Source organism: Canis lupus, chromosome 22 (assembly GCF_048164855.1).
Source record: "Canis lupus baileyi chromosome 22, mCanLup2.hap1, whole genome shotgun sequence".
Lineage (NCBI taxonomy): Eukaryota > Metazoa > Chordata > Mammalia > Carnivora > Canidae > Canis > Canis lupus.
In genome coordinates, this window is record NC_132859.1 from 22,048,438 (window position 1) to 22,071,951 (window position 23,514).

General features: G+C 39.7%; 1 protein-coding gene across 8 annotated transcripts in view; it reads left to right on the plus strand.

Annotated features, from left to right (window-relative positions):
* Positions 1–9,384, plus strand: part of TOPBP1 (DNA topoisomerase II binding protein 1) — a 61,194-nt gene extending 51,810 nt beyond the window's left edge. For all 8 annotated transcript variants that reach the window (XM_072792684.1, XM_072792688.1, XM_072792687.1 and 5 more), the window contains 4 exons: positions 181–318; positions 2,000–2,089; positions 2,263–2,424; positions 8,646–9,384. In XM_072792684.1, coding sequence (XP_072648785.1) covers positions 181–318; positions 2,000–2,089; positions 2,263–2,424; positions 8,646–8,789 — 534 coding nt within the window. In that variant the 3' untranslated portion in view covers positions 8,790–9,384. The remainder of the gene's footprint in view (positions 1–180; positions 319–1,999; positions 2,090–2,262; positions 2,425–8,645) is intronic.
* Positions 9,385–23,514: the final 14,130 nt, after the last annotated feature.

A 23,514-nucleotide genomic window follows, 5' to 3' on the forward strand; every position in this document is an offset into this window, starting at 1 on the left:
TATATATACATGACCCTTCTATGAATTAAAGTACATATTCTTCCTCTGTGCTCATAAACTGATATTTAGTGCTCTGTATTTATAACAATTGAATGTATAGCTTTTAACTCTTATGAGATCATGGACTTCTTGAGGACATACTGTAGGACTACTCCGAAGTTTATTGTACTAATTGTCTAGGAAGAAGACTATGAATGGGGAAGTAGTTCCATACTTGATGTTTTGACTGGAATCAATGTACAGCAACGAAGACTAGCACTTGCAGCAATGAGATGGAGGAAAAAAATCCAGCAAAGACAAGAATCAGGCATTGTTGAGGTATTGACAAATGTGGTGATATGAACGGCATTCAGTTTGATGATTATTAACAGATTTTAATTTTAAGAGAATGTGCTTATTAACAAAATATAGTTGTCTTTTATGCCTTGGTTGATATACTTAGTTTGAGCATTCTAAATAGGGCTAATGTTAATTCCTAATTCCTTTAATTATGATCAAGAGGAAGGTATATATAATGTTGATGTCTCTTTTAAAAATATGTGTATATGGGATACCTGGGTGGCTCACTCAGTTAGGCATCCAACTCTTGATTTCAGCTCAGGTCATGATCTCAGAGTGGTGAGATCCAGCCCTGCATCAGACTCCTCGCTTAGCCAGGAGTCTGCTAGAGATTCTCTCTCTCCCTCTGCCACTCCCCTCACCACGTATGCATGAATGCACACTCTCAAATACATAAATCTTTTTTAAAAAAGTAAAAAGGAATGGTAAAAATAATTTTAAAATGTGACCCATGCTATATTTCTTCCAAAGACCCTTCAGCATCTACCTTCAGGGTTTCTTAACATGGGGTCCACAGACTCTCCCAAAGGAGTTGTAGATAAAATTCACTGTTTATACACTTTGGATGGAGCATTGGAATACATCTTTATTTTTACTAACCTCCAATTGGAAGCATTTCTTTTCATTATAGAAGTCTAGGTAACCAATCACAACATTTAACAGTACTTGTGATTTTACCCCAAGAGAAGAGAGACATTTTTGCATTATAGTTGCAAGTATTTCGAGATACTGCTTATGTTTATCATCTTTTTTTAATTGAAATATAGTTGATGCACAGTATTACATTAGTTTCACATATGTAACAGCGATTTGACAACTATACATTATGCTCAGAAGTGTAGCTAACCATCTGTCTTAACTACTTTGAAATTGTAATAGCTCCAGTCACCACTAGGTCTTTTGATTTAATTCATTAATACAGAAGGGCATCTATTATGTTACAAATTTGCAAATATTTTGACAGTTTTCAATAAAATGGTTTTTTGTAATCTTTTATAGTTTATGTTAAAATTAATATTTTAAAACATTGTTCATATGGCACAGAAATCACATTTCAATAAAGCTTTTGTTTTAAAAGAATGAGAAAACAGGGCCAGAGGTTTCACTGGACTGTCAAAGGAGTCCATGGTCACAAAAGTTAGAAACCCAAATTAAATAATCTTGTGTGTTGTATTCTGAGCTCTCTACTGTATCCCATGCCCTTGTTAGCCTTAATTCCCTTCTTTTAGAGTAATTCTATTGGCTTTTGTTGATAGTTATTCCCTAGTGAAATATTTAATATTTCTGATTTGCAAACATTTTCAAGAGAAATATAATAGAGACTTCATCTAATCTAAGAACTTGTACAATAAGTTCTACCGTGGATTAATTATAAGGAAAAAATACAAGACTAAATAAAAGCCAAGTTGCTTTGTTTTCATGTTAATTAATCATCAAAACATTTTCCTTCATTTTTCAAGTACTTATTGATAGCCTACTGTGTGCCAAACACCATAGCTATGTGTTTCAGAGTATTCTGACCAGAGACAATTACCACTGTGGCAGAAGTAAAGGTTATAAGATTATTTGTTGACGTAAAACTACATTTACAGATAAAATGATGTATTATTTGCATTTATTTCCCAAATAATTTCAACACTTATTATTTTTTCATTTGTAGGGGGCATTTAGTGGGTGGAAGGTTATCTTACATGTTGACCAGTCCCGAGAAGCAGGATTCAAACGCCTTCTTCAGTCAGGAGGAGCAAAGGTTTGTATTGAGTCAACTTACAGAATTTTTTATGTGAATTTTTTTTTGACCAAGGTTGCTGTGATCAGTTCTTGATTTTCTCTACTTTGTGAGATGACAGTCCTTAAGTACAGATTATACTTGAACTACTTTGGGACACTGATAGATTGTGATGCTTATTATTTGTTCTTTAGGTACTACCTGGTCATTCTGTACCTTTATTTAAAGAAGCTACACATCTCTTTTCTGACTTCAATAAACTGAAACCAGATGACTCAGGAGTTAATATAGCAGAAGCTGCTGCCCAAAATGTGTACTGCTTGAAAACAGAGTACATTGCTGATTATCTGATGCAGGTGTGTAAGATTTTTGTCCTTGACCTCCTCATCACCAGAGATAGACTTATATGCATAGGGTTGTAACTGCACGACAAAACCTTTGACTTGTTTATTAGTAGAATGTTTGGCTCCTCCTATTCTGTATGCAATCCCTTTCAGTTTCATTCTATTTTTTTATAATGAACACATACGTAAACATTTAGCTTGGAGTTAAATAGAGCAGGTATAAAAATCTGGGTTACCTAAAAGCATTAAAAATGCCCTTTCTTAGTGTTGGAATAGTGCTATTCACAATTAGCCTAAGTTTTTATTTGGGCAAAGAAAAATCTTTGTGATACCAGAGCACCTGAAATGCCATCAGAAATCAGCAAGATATGACACATGATAATGCCTTACTACCAAGGATTTCAAATAGAATGGTATAGAACTAAGGGGAAGCCAAAACTCACCATGCTGTGTAATTTTTGCTGTTTGTGTTTCGGAGTTGCTCAGGATATATAGAAAAAAATGGCTAAAACATAAACATGAAACCTTTATTATAAAGCAGTGGGATGTACTAATTAGGAATTAATAAGCCAGTATTAACTCCTAGAAACACCTAAGTAACTTTTTAAAAAGCTCAAGCCTTTTTACTCACTGCTTTTCTCAGGGTTACATTGTGTATCAGGCAGTAGATGTCTGGAGGAATGCAGTTGGGCGGAGTAGGCTGCTATGTATTTCTATGTCTAAGCTCATCATTGCCAACCTAGCTCTCAGAAGTAGGTCAAGACAGAACACTTCAGGGAAGCAAAGCAGCAGACTAGGGAGGGAGAGTCAAGCAGACTTGACTTCAAGTTCATGATCAAGATAAGCCAAGCACAAGTAAGACTCTTGAGATAGGCTTACCCCAATGTTCTGACCTCAGGTTAAAAGCTGGTGGTGGGGTGAGGTATTAATTCATTAAAAAGCTGGGTGCAGTGGCCACGGGGATCTTGGTGATGACGTGTCCTTAGCTACCTTGCTCCACTCTGGATGGTCACCCTCTACTACACAGTGCTGTCCTCCCAGGATCTCCATTCACCACCATCCTTTCTCTTCTCTGTTGGATCTCCTATTTCTATATCCCTTGTCATCCTAATCTCTCATTTTGTCAAAGGTCATTTTATAGTAACTTGAGAAAGCACATGGGGATAAACAGATTTTCTGTATGTGAAAATTCTTTTTTCTGTGCTCAAATTTCTCAGTTTGGATGGACATCAAATTCTAGGTTGAAACATTTTCTTCTTAATCTCCTTGCTTTTAGTATTGTATTTTGATTCCTAATCTGTTTTAAGTAACTTATGATTTAGTAGGAAGCTCTTTTTGTCCCTAGTTTTCTAAAATTTCAAAATGATAGGCTCTCAGGGTCTGTTTTTATTATGCTGCACATGACAGGCCTCTTCTGGCCTGGTAATTTGTGTCTTTCATTTCTAGAAAATCTTGAGTTATTTCAGCAAGGATATTTTGTCTCCACTTTCTGTTCTCATTTTCTAGTACTTCTACTTGTACACTTGATAATCTTACTTCATAACTATTTTTATTTTATTATTTATTTATTCATGAGAGGCACAGACATAGGCAGAGGAAGAACCAGGCTCCCTGTCGGGAGCCTGATGCAGGACTCAATCCCAGGACCCCAGGACCACAATCTGAGCCAAAGGCAGACTGTAAACCACTGAGCCACCCAGGTGCCCCATAAAATGGCTTTCTTTTAAACAGAGTATTGTTGGGTCTTGCTTTTTTATTCTTTGGAATGTTTAGTCCATCATGTAATTATTGATATGATTGGATTTAGGGTTTTTTGCAGTTTGTCTTCAGTTTGTCTCCTTTGTTTCTGTGTTCTTCCTTTCTTGCCTTTTTTTGGTTGGGGACAGGATGTGTTTTGCTCTACAGATTACAGTATACTTCCTTAACTTTCCATAGTGTAGCTGGAATGATATTGTGCCACTTCACACAGAATGTAGAAAGCTTGCAGTCATAGAGGTTCCTTTACTTCCCCTATCCTTTTTAAACCAGGGGCTGATAAACTGTAGCCCACAGGCCAAACCCTGCCCACTGCCTATTTTATAAGGTTTTACTGGAACACACAGCTCCAGCCATTTATATGTTCTCTCTTCTGCACTACAGTAGCTGGGGTGAGTAGTTGCAACAGGGACCATCTGTTCCCCACAGCCTGAAATATTTAATGTCTGGTCGTTTAACATAAAGCAGGGGCCAGCAAACTTTCTGTAGAGTTGTCATATATTTTACATTGGTCTAATACAGCTCCACAGAACAGTGTTCTGCCTTAAAGTAAAAATTGCTTAAACAATCCTATGTTTTGAGAAAATTAAAAGGAAGAATACAGTCTTATATTTATCCTACTGGTATCACTTTTCCTTCAGCCCGAAAAACTGGTTTGTACTACAAGTCGGATGGGACCAATTCTAGTTAATTATTTGAGTGTCTATTTTACCTTTATGCTTGAAGATTCTTTTTGAAGGGTATAGAATTTGGGAGTTGATATCTGTTTTTCCTTATATTTTAAAGAGTCCACTTTCTGTTGGCCTCTATTGTTTCTGATAAGAAGTCAGTGGTAATTTGAATTCTTCTCCTATATTGCAGTGCTCTTTGTCATTGTGTGTGGGGTATGTGTCTTGCTGTTCAGAATTTTCATCTTTGGTTTTCACCATTTAGGATATTGCCAGGTGTGGTTTCTTTATGTTAATGTAATCCTGGTTGGTGTCTGCAAAGCTTCTTTACTCTTTTTATTTTTTTTTATTTTTTATTTTATTTTATTTTTAATTTATTTATTTATGATAGTCACAGAGAGAGAGAGAGAGAGAGGCAGAGACACAGGCAGAGGGAGAAGCAGGCTCCAGGCACCGGGAGCCCGATGTGGGATTCGATCCCGGGTCTCCAGGATCGCGCCCTGGGCCAAAGGCAGGCGCCAAACCACTGCGCCACCCAGGGATCCCTGCAGAGCTTCTTTAGTCTGTAAACTTCTTTCACCACATTAAAGAAATTTTGGCCATTACTTCTCCATTCTTTCATCTAGTTATGGGAATTTAATCACTTATACCTTTGGATATTGTCCCACAGGTCCTTCAGACTATGTTTACTCTGCAGTTTTTCTGTTTTTCTGATTAACTAAATCCTGTTTATCTGCTTCCAACTTCACTGATTTTTTTTCTGTATTTTCATTCTGTTCTTAACCCTACTCCATGAGATTTTTTATTTAGATATTAAATTTTTTTATACATAGAATTCTTTGGTTCTTTTTTTATAGTTTCTATTTTTCTGCTTTTTCATTTCAAGGATAAGAGCAGCTATAGTGTGTCTACTACTTCCAACATCTGGGTTAAGAGCAAAATATACTGTTTTTATTTTGAGGGAATTGTAGATTTACATATAGTTGTAAGAAATAACAGTTTCCCCCAGTGGATAACATCTTGCAAAAATCTAGCAGTATTACACAGTATTACAGCCGAGATATTGACGTGATGCAATCCACACTTACTCCAATTTCTCCATTTCTACTTGATGTGTCTGCCACCACAGTCAAGATATAGAACAGTCTATCACTACAGCAACCCTTCATTTTGAGTTTTCTTTTTTCTTTTTTTATTTTTTTTTTATTTATGATAGTCACAGAGAGAGAGAGAGAGAGAGGCAGAGACACAGGCAGAGGGAGAAGCAGGCTCCATGCACCGGGAGCCCGACGTGGGATTTGATCCCGGGTCTCCAGGATCACGCCCTGGGCCAAAGGCAGGCGCCATACTGCTGCGCCACCCAGGGATCCCTTGAGTTTTCTTAACTAGACCCATCCTTCCCTTCATTCTCTTCTTCCAGGGGTCTCACACCTGGCAACCACTAATCTGTTGTTTAAATTTTAAGTGGAATCAATATAGTATGTAATCTTTTTGGATTGTTTTTTTTTTCTCTTGAGAATCATTCATGTGTTGCTTGTATCAGTAATTTTATTACTACTTATTGCTGAGTAGTTCAGATATACTATAGCTTAACCATTAACCTATTGAAGGACATCTGGGTTGTTTCTACTTTGGGGCTATTATTGAAAAAAGCTACTGTGAACATTTGTACACATATTTTGTGTGAAAATAAGATTTCATTGCACTGAGATAAATCCAAAAAGACAAAATGAAGGATCACTGCGGAGATATAGACTGTTCTGAGATAAATGCTTCAGTGTGTTTCCAGAATAGTCACATTATACGTTCCTACCAATGAGATGAGCAATCCCGGTTTTTTCTGTATCCTCATTGGCATGTTTACTTCATTATTTTAGCCTTTTCATTTGGTATGTAGTAATCCCTTGCTGTGGTTTTAATTTGCAGGTCCTTAATGGCTAGTCAGAGTGAACATCTTTGGTATACTTCATAAATGTATGAGGTGTGAGGTTTCATATAAGGTGTGAAGTTTAGGTAAAAAAAAAAAATCTGTTTCAGAAGGTCTATAAAAGAACTATCCTCTATCTAGTTGCTTTGGCCCTTTGTCATAATTCAGTTGGGTATATTGTGGGGGTCTATTGATCTAGGTATCTTTTCTTCTACAATAGCATCTTATTTATGATTTATGTATTAAGCCCTGATATTAGTGATTCCTCTTTATTTTTCTTTTTCAAGACCATTTTAGCCATTCCGGAGCCTATACCTTTTATGTAAGTTTTAGGATAACCGTATTTATATGCCTACAGAAACCTCTTGCTATGATTGATATGAATCACATTAAGCCTACAGATTAATTTGAGTGAACTGACATCTTTACTATGTTCAGTCTTTTGATCCCGGAACTTACTGATTTAGGGCATCTTTAAGTTCTTTCATGAACATTTTGTAATTTTCAATACATGTGTTTTAAGTTTTGTATCTTTTTTGTGGTTTTGGATTCAGATTTTTTTCTTGAGAATGGGTCATGTTCTTCAGATGTTGTATAATTTTATATGCATCCTAGACATTTTAAGTTGTAAAAATTAGATTCTATTATGTTCCTCAGGGGGATGCCATTCTGTTTGCTTAACAGGCACCGGCTGCTGTGAGTGGGGGGCTCAAGTCTTTAAGCTTAAGCCTCCTCTGCCTTTCCATGGTGAGAGGGCAAAGATTGAGGCAGAGTTCATGACCGAGTTTGGGGCTTCTCCTGCTCCTTCCTGGGATTTCCCACCTCATTTTTCAGTGGCTGTGGTTTCAGGCCATTAATACTACCTGCTTTCTGTTGAGGCTTAGTTTAGCCAGCCCACATGACACTTCTCCTCAGACCGGACCCCCTACCAAGTGTCAACCCTTCTGATATTGCCTGATCTTATTTCCTCTCCAGTGTCTTGTGATAGTTGCCTTTAATATATTTGGGTTGGAAGTTGTCATCCAGGGAAGAGTTGAATCAAAAGGCACTTACCCAGTGTTTTATGGTGATTCATTTTCATGTTATCCAGTCTGCCACTTGGAGGGAAAGCTCATTTTAATTGGAATATGGTTGTTGCAAGGATTTTGGAGGCAGTGTTGTAATGATTTTGGCTTTGCCACCTGCTAGTTATATAATGTTATTTAGCCTTTTTTATCTTATCTGTAAAATGGGGAATATGAAACACCTATCTCACATGTTTACAGATTAAAAATATTTTTTAAAATTGACAATAAGGGGGGTGCCTGGGTAACTCAGTGGTTGAGCATCTGCCTTTGGCTCAGGGTGTGATCCTGGTCCAGGGATCAAGTCTCACATCTGGCTCTGCTTCTCCCTCTCCCTATGTCTCTGCCTCTCTCTGTCTCATGATTAAATAAAATCTTTGAAAATAAAAGTTGACACTGGGATCCCTGGGTGGCGCAGTGGTTTGGCGCCTGCCTTTGGCCCAGGGCGCGATCCTGGAGACCCAGGATCGAATCCCGTGTCGGGCTCCCGGTGCATGGAGCCTGCTTCTCCCTCTGCCTATGTCTCTGCCTCTCTCTCTCTCTGTGTGTGTGACTATCATAAATAAAATAAAAATTAAAAAAAAAAAAAGTTGACACTAAGTATAAGGTGTCACTTCTTAACCTTACTCTACAAATGACACCATTATCAAGGTCTGAGCGTGCCCTATTCCACCTGAGCTATAAATTTTTCTGATAAAAGGTGAGATTTTGTCATGTATGGTCTATTCCTAGCATACCTTAAAATACAAATTTTAAGTCTTTCTGGCTAAAAAGCATAGTCAAGGAAAAAAATGAACAATGTATTTTCTTCTTTTATAGGAATCACCTCCTCCAGTAGAAAATTACTGTCTACCAGAAGCAGTTTCATTTCTTCAGAATAATAAGGAACCTGGGCCTGGATTATCACAGAAGAGGAAAGCTCCTACAGAGAAAAATAAAATCAAACGACCTAGAGTAAACTAATCATGTTTGCTCTTTAGTCACCAAACATTAGTATTTTAATTATAAAGCCTGAATGTTACGGTCATGGATTTGCATAGTAATTTAAAGACAAGTGTCTGAAACATTCAGCTTCAGAGTATAATGATGATCTTGCTTGTAGTTAGTTTTTAACATCTGAAATTTTAATCACTGAAACATTAACTGTTTTTACCTGAAATAACAACAAAACACAACTCCTTGGCTGGCTTGTCATTAAACCACACTGTAGTGTGTAAGGGGCTGTTTATTTATTTTCTTGTAAATATCTGAGTCTATAGCTTAGTGAAGTTTTAGCAAGGTAATGGATTTTGCCTTAAAATGCCTGCTTTAATTTGTAACAATAAGGAGCTTGTAGATTGGGATTTATTCGTGTTTTCCCTGATTCTTCTCACCACTTTCCCTCTTTTTAACAGGAGCCTGAGTACAAGGTTTAATGAGAAACTGAGGCTTTAAACTTAAATATGTGTTAGTGTATATATGTATATGCATGTTTGTACAGATCTCCATGATGTTTGCCAAGTTTGGGAGCCAAAACTTGGAAAATAAAGACAATAAAGAATAAAAGTAGTGACTGAAATTAGTTGTTCAGATAAGTTTTTGAACAGAGCATCCTAGTATTCATTGTCTTGTTGAAGCAATAAATGATTTGTAAAATTAAGCTTAAAAAGCAAATCGCAAAAAAAAAAAAAAAAATCGCTGGGGTGCCTGGGTGGTACAGGTAGTTAAGCATCAGACTCTTGATTTTCTCAGGGTCGTTGGTTCAAGCTCTGAGTGGGGGCTCCAGGCTCAGCTTCTCCCTTTTCTTGCCCCTCCGCCCATTCTCTAAAATAAGTAACTTTAGGGATCCCTGGTGGCGCAGCGGTTTGGCGCCTGCCTTTGGCCCAGGGCGCGATTCTGGAGACCCGGGGTTGAATCCCATGTCAGGCTTGCTGCATGGAGCCTGCTTCTCCCTCTGCCTGTGTCTCTGCCTCTCTCTCTCTCTCTGGGTGACTATCATAAATAAATTAAAAATAAAATAAAATAAGTAACTTTAAAAAAAAATTTATTACTAGTTATGTTTCTGATGTTTGTTACTTTAGAATATTGTATTACTGTGTTTAAAAAAAAAGTTTATTGGAACTACAAAACTGCATTAGCCTTTATTAAGCTACACCTAAACACCCTGCTACATGTGTTACCACAGTCTTCTAAATGTAAAGCTACCTCATTTTGCTGAAAGGAGGAACCAGATATAAATGGTCCCCATTTCCTAGATTCTTTGAAGGCAAACTCAAATGGTGACGGTCGAAAGTCTTAACCTGAACACAAAACTCCTTTTTTTCAAAGTCTTCCTCTGTAGGGAAATAGTAGGGTTATCATAGCCCCTCATAAATGGCCCTTCAAAGTTTTTGGCCTTGATCTAAATTCCCAGCTCAAAACAAAAATTCCTGTACAGCCAAATGGATAGATAGCATTGTCATGTAAACATGTCCCTCCCCAAACAAAATCACATGGCCTGGTTCTACCAGGGCAATTTTGTGTGAGTAGAATCTTTCCAGTGGCATCTTGCAGTATGTTTCCCTGAATTTCATCACTTAAATTTTTCGTTAAAGTGAATGTTAGATCCTGTTTCTCTCTAGCCCAGATAAAATTATATAATGTACGCTTTTCTGCCAAAATTATGAACTGTTTTTTCAGTAAATAAATACATACTTTAAAACTTTAAGGCTCCAGATCTCAACTGTTCCTCCTGATTCTCCAAAATCTTTATATCAACTATTTCAACTTTGGCTTTCCCTCTTAGACTATAAATGTCCTAAATCCAGCAAGACCATACATACAAATAATTTCTTTAAGATTTTATTAGAGAAAGGGCATGAGTGAGGGGGGAGCACAGAGAGAGAAGCAGGCTCCTCCCTGAACAAGGGAGCCCAATATGGGGCTTGATCCCAGAACCCTGAGATCATGACCTGACCTATAAATGCAGACACTTAACCAACTGAGCCATGCAGGTAGGCACCGCATGCAAATAATCTAAGCACAGATTTCCTTCATTTTAAGGAAAACAAAAAAGCTTTCCTTGATTATTCTTAGTTTCTCCTCAGAATTGCTATAGTATTTTAATATGACACTTAAATTAGAATCTTCCATTCCTCCATGAATTTTCTAGTGCATCAGCCTGATGGCCAGCATTCATTTATTCAACAGCTATTCCTTAGCATATAACAAGTACATGGGGACGCCTGGGTGGCTCAGCGGTTTAGCGCCTGCCTTCGGCCCAGGGCATGATCCTAGAGTCCCCGGATCGAGCCCCGCATCAGGCTCCCTGCGTGGAGCCTGCTTCTCCCTCTGCCCATGTCTCTGCCTCTGTGTGTGTGTCTCTCATGAATAAATAAAATCTTAAAAAAAAAAAAAAAAAAACTAGTACATGGGATCCAGGAGCAAACCACCTAGAAAGCATGCTTCCTCGTGGAGATTGAAGAGGCCGGATTGTGTGAATTGTTTCACACACATACACATTCAGAGATTGAAGCCTAACCCCTAAAGTGACCACTTGGGAGATAAGGCTTTCAAGGAGGTAATTAGGTTAAACAGGATCCTATGGCTGGGGGCCATAATGGCTGGAATGGATATGGGCACAATCTGGTCTGTGCATTTTTAGGGCAGAGCTCATAGTTCTAGAACTCAGATCTGTGACTTCACATCCAAAAACTACGAACCACTGTCGTAATCTAAACCTATTTCACAGGTACATCTTTAACCCAAAGGTGTTTTAATACACTTTGCTTTATATCAGAGATTGGCAAACTTTTGTGTGTAAGTCCAGATAGTAAACATTTTAAGTTTTGTAGGCTGGGTCTCTGGGGGTCATTTTTCCCCAACTTTAAAAGCCTCTTAAAATTGTAGGGACCATTCCTAGCTCAAAGCCATACAAACGTAGGCAATGGGCCATAGTGTGTTGATGCCCACTGTATAGTCCTAAAAAACTTTATCTAGATCTGTCAACAAAGCAAGGCTCGTTTTTCCATATCTTATCATAAACCTCACTTCCGATGCAGCAGTCCACAATTGGGAGGGACACTCATGACACCAAGCTTCTCCCTAAAGGGTGAAGGGTTTGAACTCCATATCTGATACCTCAGCTTTTAAGACCTGCACCTGAAATGAGCCCCCAGAACAACTAGCTTTGAAAGCCAAAGGAACTTTCATCCATGGGACCCCCAAGGCTCCAGCAATCTGAAAAACAGCTCTAAGAGGACTGAAGGACACTCATCCACTTCAGGGCCCAGAACAGATGCAGCTGACTGAAAAGCACCCAGACATTTTGTGAGAAAGGTCTAGTTGTTCATCAGCTTCAACTGGAGGGGTAGGCATCCAATTTAAAACCAGAAGGCCCTACTGAAACACTTTTTTTTTTTACTTTATTTATTTATTCATAGAGAGAGAGAGGCAGAGGCAGAGGCAGAGGGAGAAGCAGGCTCCATGCAGGGAACCTGACGCAGGACTCGATCCCGGGTCTCCAGGATCACACCCCGGGCTGCAGGCGGCGCTAAACCGCTGCGCCCCCGGGGCTGCCCCTGAAACACTTTCTGAAGTCAGGTGCCATCTTGCGCTCTCCCTCTGTCACAGCCACCACTCTCCCAGAATGCAGCTCATGCACACATCTGGTGCCCTGCTTTTATGTCTGGTGGCCCAGCTTTTCCAGCAGCTGCCACCCAGGGGACACCTCTGCATAAGTGGCTTATATTTGTGGATCCCATGGGACTGTAACCAAAGCAGAATTTTTTTTTTTTTTAAGATTTATTCATGAGAGACAGAGAGGCAGAGACACAGGCAGAGGGAGAAGCAGGCTTCCGCAGGAGCCTGGGATCATGCCCTGCGCCAGAGGCAGAGGCTCCACCACTGAGTTGCAGAAATGGTTCTTAACTGGCTTTGCCCCCACGGCAGAGTGCAGAGCCAGTGAAGACTAAAACCCAGCCCCAAGCTTCGTGTGAAGGAGGCCTGGTTGCTTCTCTTAAGGCTTCAGCCTGAAGGGCAGGCTTCTAATCTATCACATCTGCGGCCACTGTTCCTGCCCCACTCCAGGTCACTGGCAGCTCGGAGGAAGGAGCTTGTGCACACATGGGTCCAGAGGACATCACTGGTCGCCTGGCTCTGGTGGCCAGCTGGGCTTACATTCATTCACAGATCCCATATTATAACAAATAGAGAAAGAGTTCTTCACTGGCTACTCCTGGGGCACAGCATGGGGACAGCAGGCTGAAACATACCTGTCTTTCTGTGACAGGTCCATTAGCTTAGCTTTATAGCTGTGGCCTGAGGGACTGGCTTCTATAATGTATCTAAGACCCAAGGACAATCATCCCCAGAGACCGCAAGAGTGCAGTGCTATTTTCACACTCCCTTTGCCTTGCTCCAGGTCACTAGCATCTCCTAAAAAGAAGCTTGTGCACACATCTGATGCCTTTCTTTTTGCAACTACTCCCTTGGAGACACCTCTTGACCACTTGGGTCTGGTGGCCAGCAGGGCTAACATTCACAGGTCCCATAGGGCCTTAACAATCCAAGAAACAGGTTTTGGGTTTTTTTTGTACCTTTGTTTTTACTGAAGTTCGATTTGCCAACAAGTAACACCCAGTTCTCATCCTATCAAATGCCCTTCTCAGTGCCCATCACCCAGTTACCCCCACACCCACCTCCCCTTCTGCAACCCTTTGTTTCCCAGAGTTAGGAGTCTCTCATGGTTTGTCTCCCTCTCTAATTTTTCCCCACTCAGTTCCCCTCCTTTCCCTATTTCACTATTCTTATATTCTATTTCTTATATTTCTTATATTCTTTCACTATTTCTTATATTCTATTTCTTATATTCTACATGAGGGAAACCATATGATGATCTATTCCAACTGACTTACTTCACTCAGCATAATACCCTCCAGTTCCATCCACGTTGAAGCAAATGGTGGGTATTTGTCATTTCTAATGGCTGAGTAATATTCCACTGTATACGTAGCCCACATCTTCTTATCCATTCATCTTTCAACGGACACCGAGGCTCCTTCCACAGTTTGGCTATTGTGGACATTGCTGCTAGAAACATTGGATGTTTCACTGCATCTGTATCTTTGGGGTAAATCCCCAGCAGTGCAAATGCTGGATCATAGGGTAGCTCTTTTGTTAACTCTTTGAGGAACTTCCACACTGTCTTCCAGAGTGGCTGCACCAGTTCACATTCCCACCAACAGTGCAAGAGGGTTCCCCTTTCTCCACATCCTCTCCAACATTTGTGGTTTCCTGCCTTGTTAATTTTCCCCATTCTCACTGGGTGAGGTGGTATCTCATTGTGGTTTTGATTTGTATTTCCCTGATGGCAAGTGATGGGGGGCATTTTCTCATGTGCTTGTTGGCCATGTCTATGTCTTCTTTGGATAAATTTCTGTCCATGTCTTTTGCCCATTTCATGATTGGATTGTTTGTTCAAGAAACAGTTCTTAACTGGCGACTACCCTCAAGGCACAGCACAGACACAGCAGGCTGAAATATACCTTCAGTCTTACTGTGAAGCCAATTAGCTTTCTGCCTAGCTGTGGCCTGAGGGCCTGGCTTCTAATTAAACACACATCTGGGGGTGCCTACGTAGCTCAGTGGTTGAGTGTCTGCCTTTGGCCCAGGTCATGATCCTGGGGTCCTGGGATCGAGTCCTGTATCTGGCTCCCCACAGCAAGCCTGCTTCTCCCTCTGCCTATGTCTCTGCATCCCTCTATGTGTCTCTTGGAATAAATAAATAAAATCTAAAAAAATAAAAAATAAACATACAGGGATCCCTGGGTGGCGCAGCGGTTTGGCGCCTGCCTTTGGCCCAGGGCGCGATCCTGGAGACCCGGGATCGAATCCCACATCAGGCTCCCGGTGCATGGAGCCTGCTTCTCCCTCTGCCTGTGTCTCTGCCTCTCTCTCTCTCTCTCTGTGACTATCATAAATAAATAAAAAAAATTTTTTTTTAAAAATAAATAAACATACATCTGGAGGCCAACCACCATCTTTTGCGGAGCCCAGGAAGGGGGCCCAGTGGGCACCATATTTTCATTCTCCCTCCGTCCCACCCCAGGTCACTGGTGTCTTTGAGAAGGGAATGTGTATATATGTCGAATGCTCCAGCATTTATCGCTTCCACCCAGATCTGCCCCTTTATAGCCTGGCTCTGGTGGCTGGTGGGGCTTCCATTCATAAGTTCAATGGGACAGAAGCAAATAAACAAAAAATAGTTTTCAACTGGCTATCATGCCAGGACTCAGTGCAGTTACAGCAGACAGAAATGCCCATTTCCCAGTCTTCCCCTGAAAAAGGAATGTCTGCATACTTTAAAAGCTACTCCATGAGGTTCTGGCTTCTAATCAGCCTGCTACTACTAGGTGCTGACCAAGATCCTACCCTTGGGGACACTAATAGGTCTTGGCACACTTCAACTCCTGGGAGTCACCGATAATCAAGTAGCCTGATCGGATGATCACAAAGGTTCAAGAGACACCCAAGAGCTAGGGCAGGGTTGAGCAATAAAGATCATCTCCCACATAAGATCACTCCTTCGGAGCACCTGGGTGGCTCAGTCGGTTAAGCATCTGCCTTCGGCTTGTGTCATGATCCCAGGATCCTGGGATCAAGCCCTGCATCAGGCTCCCTGCTCCACGGGGAGCCTGTTTCTCCTTCTCCCTCTGCTTGTGCATTCTCTCATGATCTCTGTATCTCTCTCTCTCAAATAAATAAAATCTTAAAAAAAAAATCACTCCTGGGCAGCCCGGGTGGCTCAGTGGTTTAGCACCACCTTCAGCCCAGGGCATGATTCTGGAGATCCAGGATCGAGTCCCATGTCAGGCTCCCTGCATGGAGCCTGCTTCTCCCTCTGCCTGTGTCTCTGCCTGTGTGTGTGTGTGTGTGTGTGTGTGTGTCATTAATAAATAAATAAAACCTTAAAAAAAATCACTCCTTCAAATTTGAAAGAGGTAGCTGTGTTATCTAATGCACAGAAACCAACATGGAAAGTCAAGAAAAATGAAGAGGAAGAATGCATTCCCAAAGAAAGAACAAGATAAAAACTTCAGAATAAGATTATAATGAAATGGAGATAAGTGATTTACCTTATAAAGAGTTCAAAATAATGGTCACAAAGATGCTTACACCAAGCTCAAAATAATGATTGAACAAAGTGAAAATTTCAAAGAGAAAATAAAGTACCAAATAAAAGCCACAGACCTGAAGAATACAATAACTGAACTAAAAAGAAACCATCCATCGGTTAAGGATCTGACTCTTGACTATGCTTGGGTCACGATCCCGGGATTGTGGGATGGAGCCATGTGTCTGGCTCCGCACTGGGTATGAAGCCTCCTTAGGATTCTCCCTCTCCCTCTACTCCTCCCCTAATGTCTCCCTCTCTAAAAACAAACAAAATAAATGTATAATAGAGGGACTCAACAAAAGGCTAGATGAAACAAAAGAAAGGATCAGTGGACTCAAAGACAGGGCAGTGGAACTCATTGAATCAGAAGAGCAAAAAGAAAAAAGATGGAAAAAAAGTGAATACAGCTTAAGGGACTTAGAGGACATCATCAAGAAAACCAACATATATATGCATTACAGGGCTAACAGAAGGAGAAAAAGACAGGGGGACAGAAAACATATATGAAGAAATAATAATGAAAACTTCTCTAACATGGGGGAGGAAACAGACATCTGGACAGAGGAAGCCCAGAGTTCCAAATAAGAGGAACCCAAAGAGACCCACACTGAGACACATTATAGTTCAAGTGTCAGAAGTTAGAGACAAGGGGGAACTAGAAAAGATGGTAGAGTAAAAGGATCCTGAGCTCACTTCCCCCCATAGACACATTAAGGCTGCACCTAAATATAGTGCAACTCACTCTGAAAGTGACACAAAGATGGTAGAATAGCTTTTCTACAGCCAAAGACATCAAGAGAAAGCCACATCAGGAGGGTAGGAGGGCGGAGATATGGCTAGGAATGAAACTCCCAGTGTGGCAACCCACAGGTTAGGAACTGCAAACAGGGATCCCTGGGTGGCGCAGCGGTTTGGCGCCTGCCTTTGGCCCGGGGCGCGATCCTGGAGAACGGGGATCAAGTCCCACGTCGGGGTCCCGGTGCGTGGAGTCTGCTTCTCCCTCTGCCTGTGTCTCTGCCTCTCTCTCTGTGTGTGACTATCATAAATAAATAAAAATTTAAAAAAAAAAAAAAGGAACTGCAAACAGGAGGATTCTCATGGGTACAAAGATACTCCCTGAGAAATGAGGGGACCAGGCCCCACGTCCAGCATACCCTACCCTGGGGATCTGCACTTGGGAAGATAAGCCCCCATAATCTCTGGCTTTGAAAGTCAGCAGGGCTAAATTCTAGGAGACCCAGAGGAATATAGGAAAGCGAAACTCCACTCTTAAAGGGCAAACACACTATATCACTCACTCCAAGACCCATCACAGAGACCGCAGTTTCAAAAGCACCTGGGTTATATATGAAGGAGATTGACTATAGGGCATCTGCCACAGGGGTAGAAATCTGTAAGAACTTTCTCCAAGGATAGAAGTACTGACACACACCATTTTTCTTGCCCTCCTTTAACCTAACTGCTCCAATGCTGATGTGAGCCAATTCTGACACTCTGCATCTACCTAGCTAGCACTACTCACCCTACCCCAGCATTTCCCTCCAGACCCAACCCACTCACCCTGGAAGGTGTCCCTCCAAAGGGACTTCTGCCCAGCCACACCCAGCTGACAGCTTTGGTTGAGACCAACATCCTGACACACACAAGAGACAGCCCTTGCCAGGACCAGCAAGGAGGGGAAGGCAGCCCTGCCCATAGCATATCAGCAAGAGTTGTGGCAAGGAATCTCAGTGAACTTCACTGGAGACTAACCCCACCCAACATCACACTGCAGCTGCAGCAGGGCCTCTCAGAAGGCTGTGCTGGAAGCCAGCCCTACCCACCAGCCTGTCTGCAGCAGTTACAGCCAAGTCACAACAGAAGGACACACACAGTCCACACATGGGAAACCATGGAGTGCCTGGTTCTAGTGACAAGGAGGATGGAGCTACTGGGTACCACAGATGCTTTCTACATAAGGCCACTACCTTCAAGACCAGGAATGTAGCTGACCTATCTAATGTACAGAAATACAGAGTCAAAGTGAGAAGACAAAAAAAACAAAACAAAAAAAAAAACAAAAACAAAGTGAGAAGACAGAGGAGTCTGTTCCAAATGAAAGAACAAGACAGAACATCAAAAGAGAACAAAACAAAACTAAGATAACCAAAGGACCTGATAAAGATTTCAGTAATGGTCATAAAGATGCTCATCAGACTTGAGAGAAGAGTGGATGAACTCAGTGAGAACTTCAACAAAGACATAAAAATATAAGAACCAATCAGAGCTGAAGAATACACTAAGTAAAAATGAAAACTACATTAGAGGGAATTAACAGCAGATTAAAGGATGAAACACAGATTCATGATCTGGAAGACAAGGCAGTAGAAAGCAGCCAAATTAAACAGCAAAAATAAAGTTTCTAAAGATAAGGATAGGGGGCAGCCCCGGTGGCTCAGCGGTTTAGCGCCGCCTTCAGCCCAGGGCGTGATCCTGGAGACCCAGGATCGAGTCCCACATCTGGTTCCCTGCATGGAGCCTGCTTCTCCCTCTGCCTGTGTCTCTGTCTCTCTCTCTCTCTCTCTTTCTGTGTCTCATGAATAAATAAATAAAATATTTTAAAAATTTTTTAAAATAAAGATAAGGATAGGTTAAGGGACTTCTGTGACACCATAGAATATACTGACATCCCATTATATAAGTCCTAGCAAGAGAAGAGTGAAAGGGGGCCAGGAAAGGTATTTGAAAAAAATAGGAGCTGAAAACTTCCTGAATCTGGGAAAAGAAATCACAGATCCAGATTCAGAAGGCAGAGAGATGACCCCAATAAATTCAGCCCAAGGAGGTCCACACCAAGACACAGTAAATAAAATGGGGGGGGGAGGGGGAAGGTGAAAATGAAAGAATTTAAAAGGTTACAAGAGTTATATACTAAGGCTATCAGCTGATTTTTCAGCAGAAATTTTCAAGACAGAAGAAAATGGCATGATGTTTTCAAAGTACTAAAAGGGACAGATCTGGAGCCCAGAACATTCTATCCAGCAAGACTATCATTCAGAATGATAACAACTAAATGAGCCTTACAAGAAATGTTAAGGGGGACTCTGAGTAGAAAGCTAAATCATAAGTAACAGTAAGAAAAATAGAAGTATAAAAGCAAAAAAAATTAAGTATACTTGTAAAAATCAGTCAAGAGGAGCACAAATAAACAATGTAAAATATGGTAACAAGTATCAAAATTTGGAGAGGAGTACAGAATGAGTTCAAAATTAAGTGATCATCAGCTTAATATAGACTGCTCTCTGCAGATGTTATATATAAACCGAATGGTAACCACAAATCAAAAAAGAGTAATAGATATGCAAAAAATAAAGAGTAAGGAATCCAAATATATCACTAAAGAAAATCAGTAAACCATGAAAGAGAGAAAAAGAAGGATCAGAGAAAAATTACAAAAACCACAAAACAAGTAACAGAATGGCAATAAATACATATCTATCAATAATTACTTTGAATATAAATGGTCTAAATGCTCCAAGCAAAAGACATATGGTGATAGTGGATTTAAAAAAAAAAAATCAAGGGATCCCTGGATGGCGCAGCGGTTTGGCGCCTGCCTTTGGCCCAGGGCGCGATCCTGGAGACCCGGGATCGAGTCCCACGTCGGGCTCCCGGTGCATGGAGCCTGCTTCTCCCTCTGCCTGTGTCTCTGCCTCTCTCTCTCTCTGTGACTATCACAAATAAATAAATAAATACCTTAAAAAAAAAAAAATCAAGACCCATCTGTATGCTGCCTACAAAAGAGTCATTTCAGGGCACCTGAGTGGCTCAGTCAATTAAGCATTGGCCTTTGGCTCAGGTCATGATCCATGGTTCTGGGATTAAACCTGCATTAGGCTCTCTGCTCAGCAGGGAGTCTGCTTCTCCTTCTACCCCTACCCCCTGCTTGTGCTCCCTCTCGCTCATGCTCTCTCTCAAAAAAGTAAGTAAAACCCTTAAAATAATAATAATTTTAAAAGACTCATTTCAGACCTAAAGACACCAGAAGATTGAAAGTGAGGGGATAGAGAAACATTTATCATGCAAATGGGTGTCAAAAGGAAGCCAAGAAGCAGGGCACCTGGCTGGCTCAGTCAGTGGAACATGCAACTCTTGATCTCAGGGTAAGGAGTTTGAGCCCCATGTTGGATGTAGAAATTAGTTAAAAATAAAATCTTAAAAAAATAAAATAAAATAAAAAATAAAATCTTAAAAAAAAAGAAAGTAACAATATTTATATCAGACAAAATAGACTTTAAAACAAAGTCTGTAAAAAGAGACAAAGAAGAACATATATAATAATAAAGGGGACAACCCAACAAGAATAGGTAACAATTATAAATACTTATGCACCCAACATGAAAGCACCCAAATACATAATACAATTAATAACAAACATAAAGGAATTAATCAATAGTAATACAATAATAGGCAGGGACTTTAATATATCACTTACATTGATGGACAGATAATCCGGACAGATAATCCAGACAGATCAACAAGGAAACAGTGGCTTTGAATGACATACTGGACCAGATGGGTTTAACAGACACATTCAAAACATTCCATCCTAAAACAGCAGAATACACATTCTTTTCAAGTGCTCATGGAACATTCTCCAGAATAGATCACATATTAGGCTACAAAACAAACCTAGGCAATTTCAGAAAGATCAAAGCTGCACCATGTGTCTTTTCTGACCACATGCTCTGAACCTAGAAATCAACCACAAGAAAAAATCTGGAAATACTATAAATACATGGAGGTTAAATAACATGTAGTTGAACAATGAATGAGTCAACTAAGAAATCAAAGAAAAAATAAAAAACTATATGCAAACAAATGAAAATGAAAACAGCCCAAAACCTTTGAGATGCAGCAAAAGCTGTTCTAAAAGGAAAGTTTATAGCAATATAGGCCTATGTCTAGAAGTAAGAAAAATCTCAAACAACTTAACTTTATACCTACATGACTAGAAAAAGAACAGACAAAACCCCAAGATTAGAGCAGAAATAAATGATATAGGAAGTAAAAAAGCAGAACAGATCAATGAAACCATGACTGGTTCTCTGAAAAGATCAACAAAATTGAAAAACCCTCTAGCCAGACTCATCAAAAAACAAAGACAGAAAAACAAAACCAAATAAAAACAGAAAGAGACAAAGTACTCAAAATAACAAATGAAGTGAAAAATAACATCACAGAAACACAAGCAACTTTATATAAAAAACTATATGACAAAAACGTAGACACACTAGAAAAATGGATAAATTTCTATAAACATAAACATATAAAGTACCAAAACTGAAGAAGGAAGAAATAGAAAGTTTGAATAGACAAATTGCCAGCAAGGAGATGGAGTTAGTCATCAAAAAATTCCCAAAAAGAAAGAAGTCCAGGACCAGAAGTTTTCACAGGTGAATTCAACCAAACATTTAAAAAAGGAGTTCATACCCAGTCTTCTCAAACCACTCAAAAAAAAAAAAAAAAATAGAAGAATAAGGAAAACTTCTAAATTCATTCTATTAGTCCAGCATTACCCTGATAGTGAAGTCAGATAAAGACATCACCAAAAAAAGAGAACTACAGGCCAATATCTCTGATTAACATAAATGCAAAAATCTTCAACAAAATACTAGCAAACTGAATCCAACAATACGTTTAAAAAAAAAAATCATTCACCATAATCAAGTGGTATTTATTCCTGGGATGCAAGGGCAGTTCAATATTCCCAAATCAATCAACGGGATACATCACATCTCAATAAGAGAAAGAATAAAAATCATGTGATCATTTTAATAAACACAGAAAAAGCTATTTAACAAAGTACAATATTCATTCATGATAAAACCCTCAACAAAGTAGATTTAGAGGCAGCATACCTCAACATAATAAAAGCCATACATGAGAAAACCACAGCAGACATTATACTCGATGGAAAAACTGAGAGCTTTTCCCCTAAGGTGAGGAACAAGACTAGGATGTCCACTCTCACCACATTTATTCAACACAGTACTAGAAGTTCTAGCCACAGCCATCAAACAACAACAACATCAAAATAGAAGGAATCCAAGTTGGTAAGAAAGAAGTAAAACTTTCACTATTTGCAGATGACATACTATATATAAAAAACCTTAAAGGGCACCCCTGGTGGCGCAGCGGTTTAGCGCCGCCTGCAGCCCGGGGTCTGATCCTGGAGACCCAGGATCGAGTCCCGCGTCGGGCTCCCTGCATGGAGCCCGCTTCTCCCTCTGCCTGTGTCTCTGCCTCTCAGTTTCTCTCTCTCTCTGAATAAATAAAATTTAAAAAAAAATTTAAAAATAAAAAATAAAAAAATAAATAAAAGGTAACATTTAAAAAAAAAAAAAAAAAAACCTTAAAGACTCTACCAAAAAATTACTAAAACTCACAAATGAATTCAGTAAAATTGCAGGATACAAACCAATGTGCAGAAATCTGTTGTATTTCTATACATTAATAATATAAGCACTAGAAAGAGAAATTAAGAAAACAATACCACTTACAATTAAACCAAAAATAACAGTATACATAGGATAAACCTAACCAAAGAGGTGAAAGACCTATATTTTGAAAAATATAAAACATTAATGAAATAAGTTGAAGTCACAAAGAAATAGACATTCCATGCTCATGGATTCAAAGAACAAATATTGTTAAATATCTATACTAACCGAAGCAATCTACAGATTTCATGCAATCCCTATCAAAATAACCAATCATAGGGCAGCCCCGGTGGCTTAGTGGTTTAGCGCTGCCTTCAGTCTGGGGCATGATCCCGGAGACCCGGGATCGAGTCCCACATCGGGCTCCCTGCATGGAGCCTGCTTCTCCCTCTGCCTGTGTCTCTGCCTCTCTCTCTCTATGTGTGTCTCTCATTAATTAAAAAGAAAAACTTTAAAAAAAGAATTTAAAAAATAACTAATCATATAGTTTCACGGAACTAGAACAAACAATCCTAAGATTTATATGAAACCACCAAAGTAATTTTGAAAAGGAAAAGCAAAGCTGGAATAGAACTATCCTATGATCCAGTAATTGTACTACTGGGTATTTACCCCCCCCCAAAATACAAAAACATTAATTCAAAGGGATACATGTACCTCTATGCTTATCATAGCATTATTTACAATAGCCAAGAAAATGTAGTATGTATGTGTGTACATACACACTGGGATATTATTCAGCCACAAAAAAATGAAATCTTGTCATTTGCAACAACATGAATAGACAAAGAAAGTGTAATGCTAAGAGAAATAAGCCAGTCAGAGAAAGACAAATACTGTATGGTCTCACTCATATATGGAATTTAAGAAACAAAATAAACAAGGGGGTAAAGGGACAAAGCAAGAAGCGGACTCTTAACTATAGAGAACAAACTGGTGGTTACCAGGGGTGGGGGAGTGGGGAGATGAGTAGAATAGGAGAGAGGGATTAAAGAGTACACATACTATGATGGGGAAAAAAAAGTAACTAAATTATCCTAAAGTGATACAAAATAAAACAAAACAATTTTCC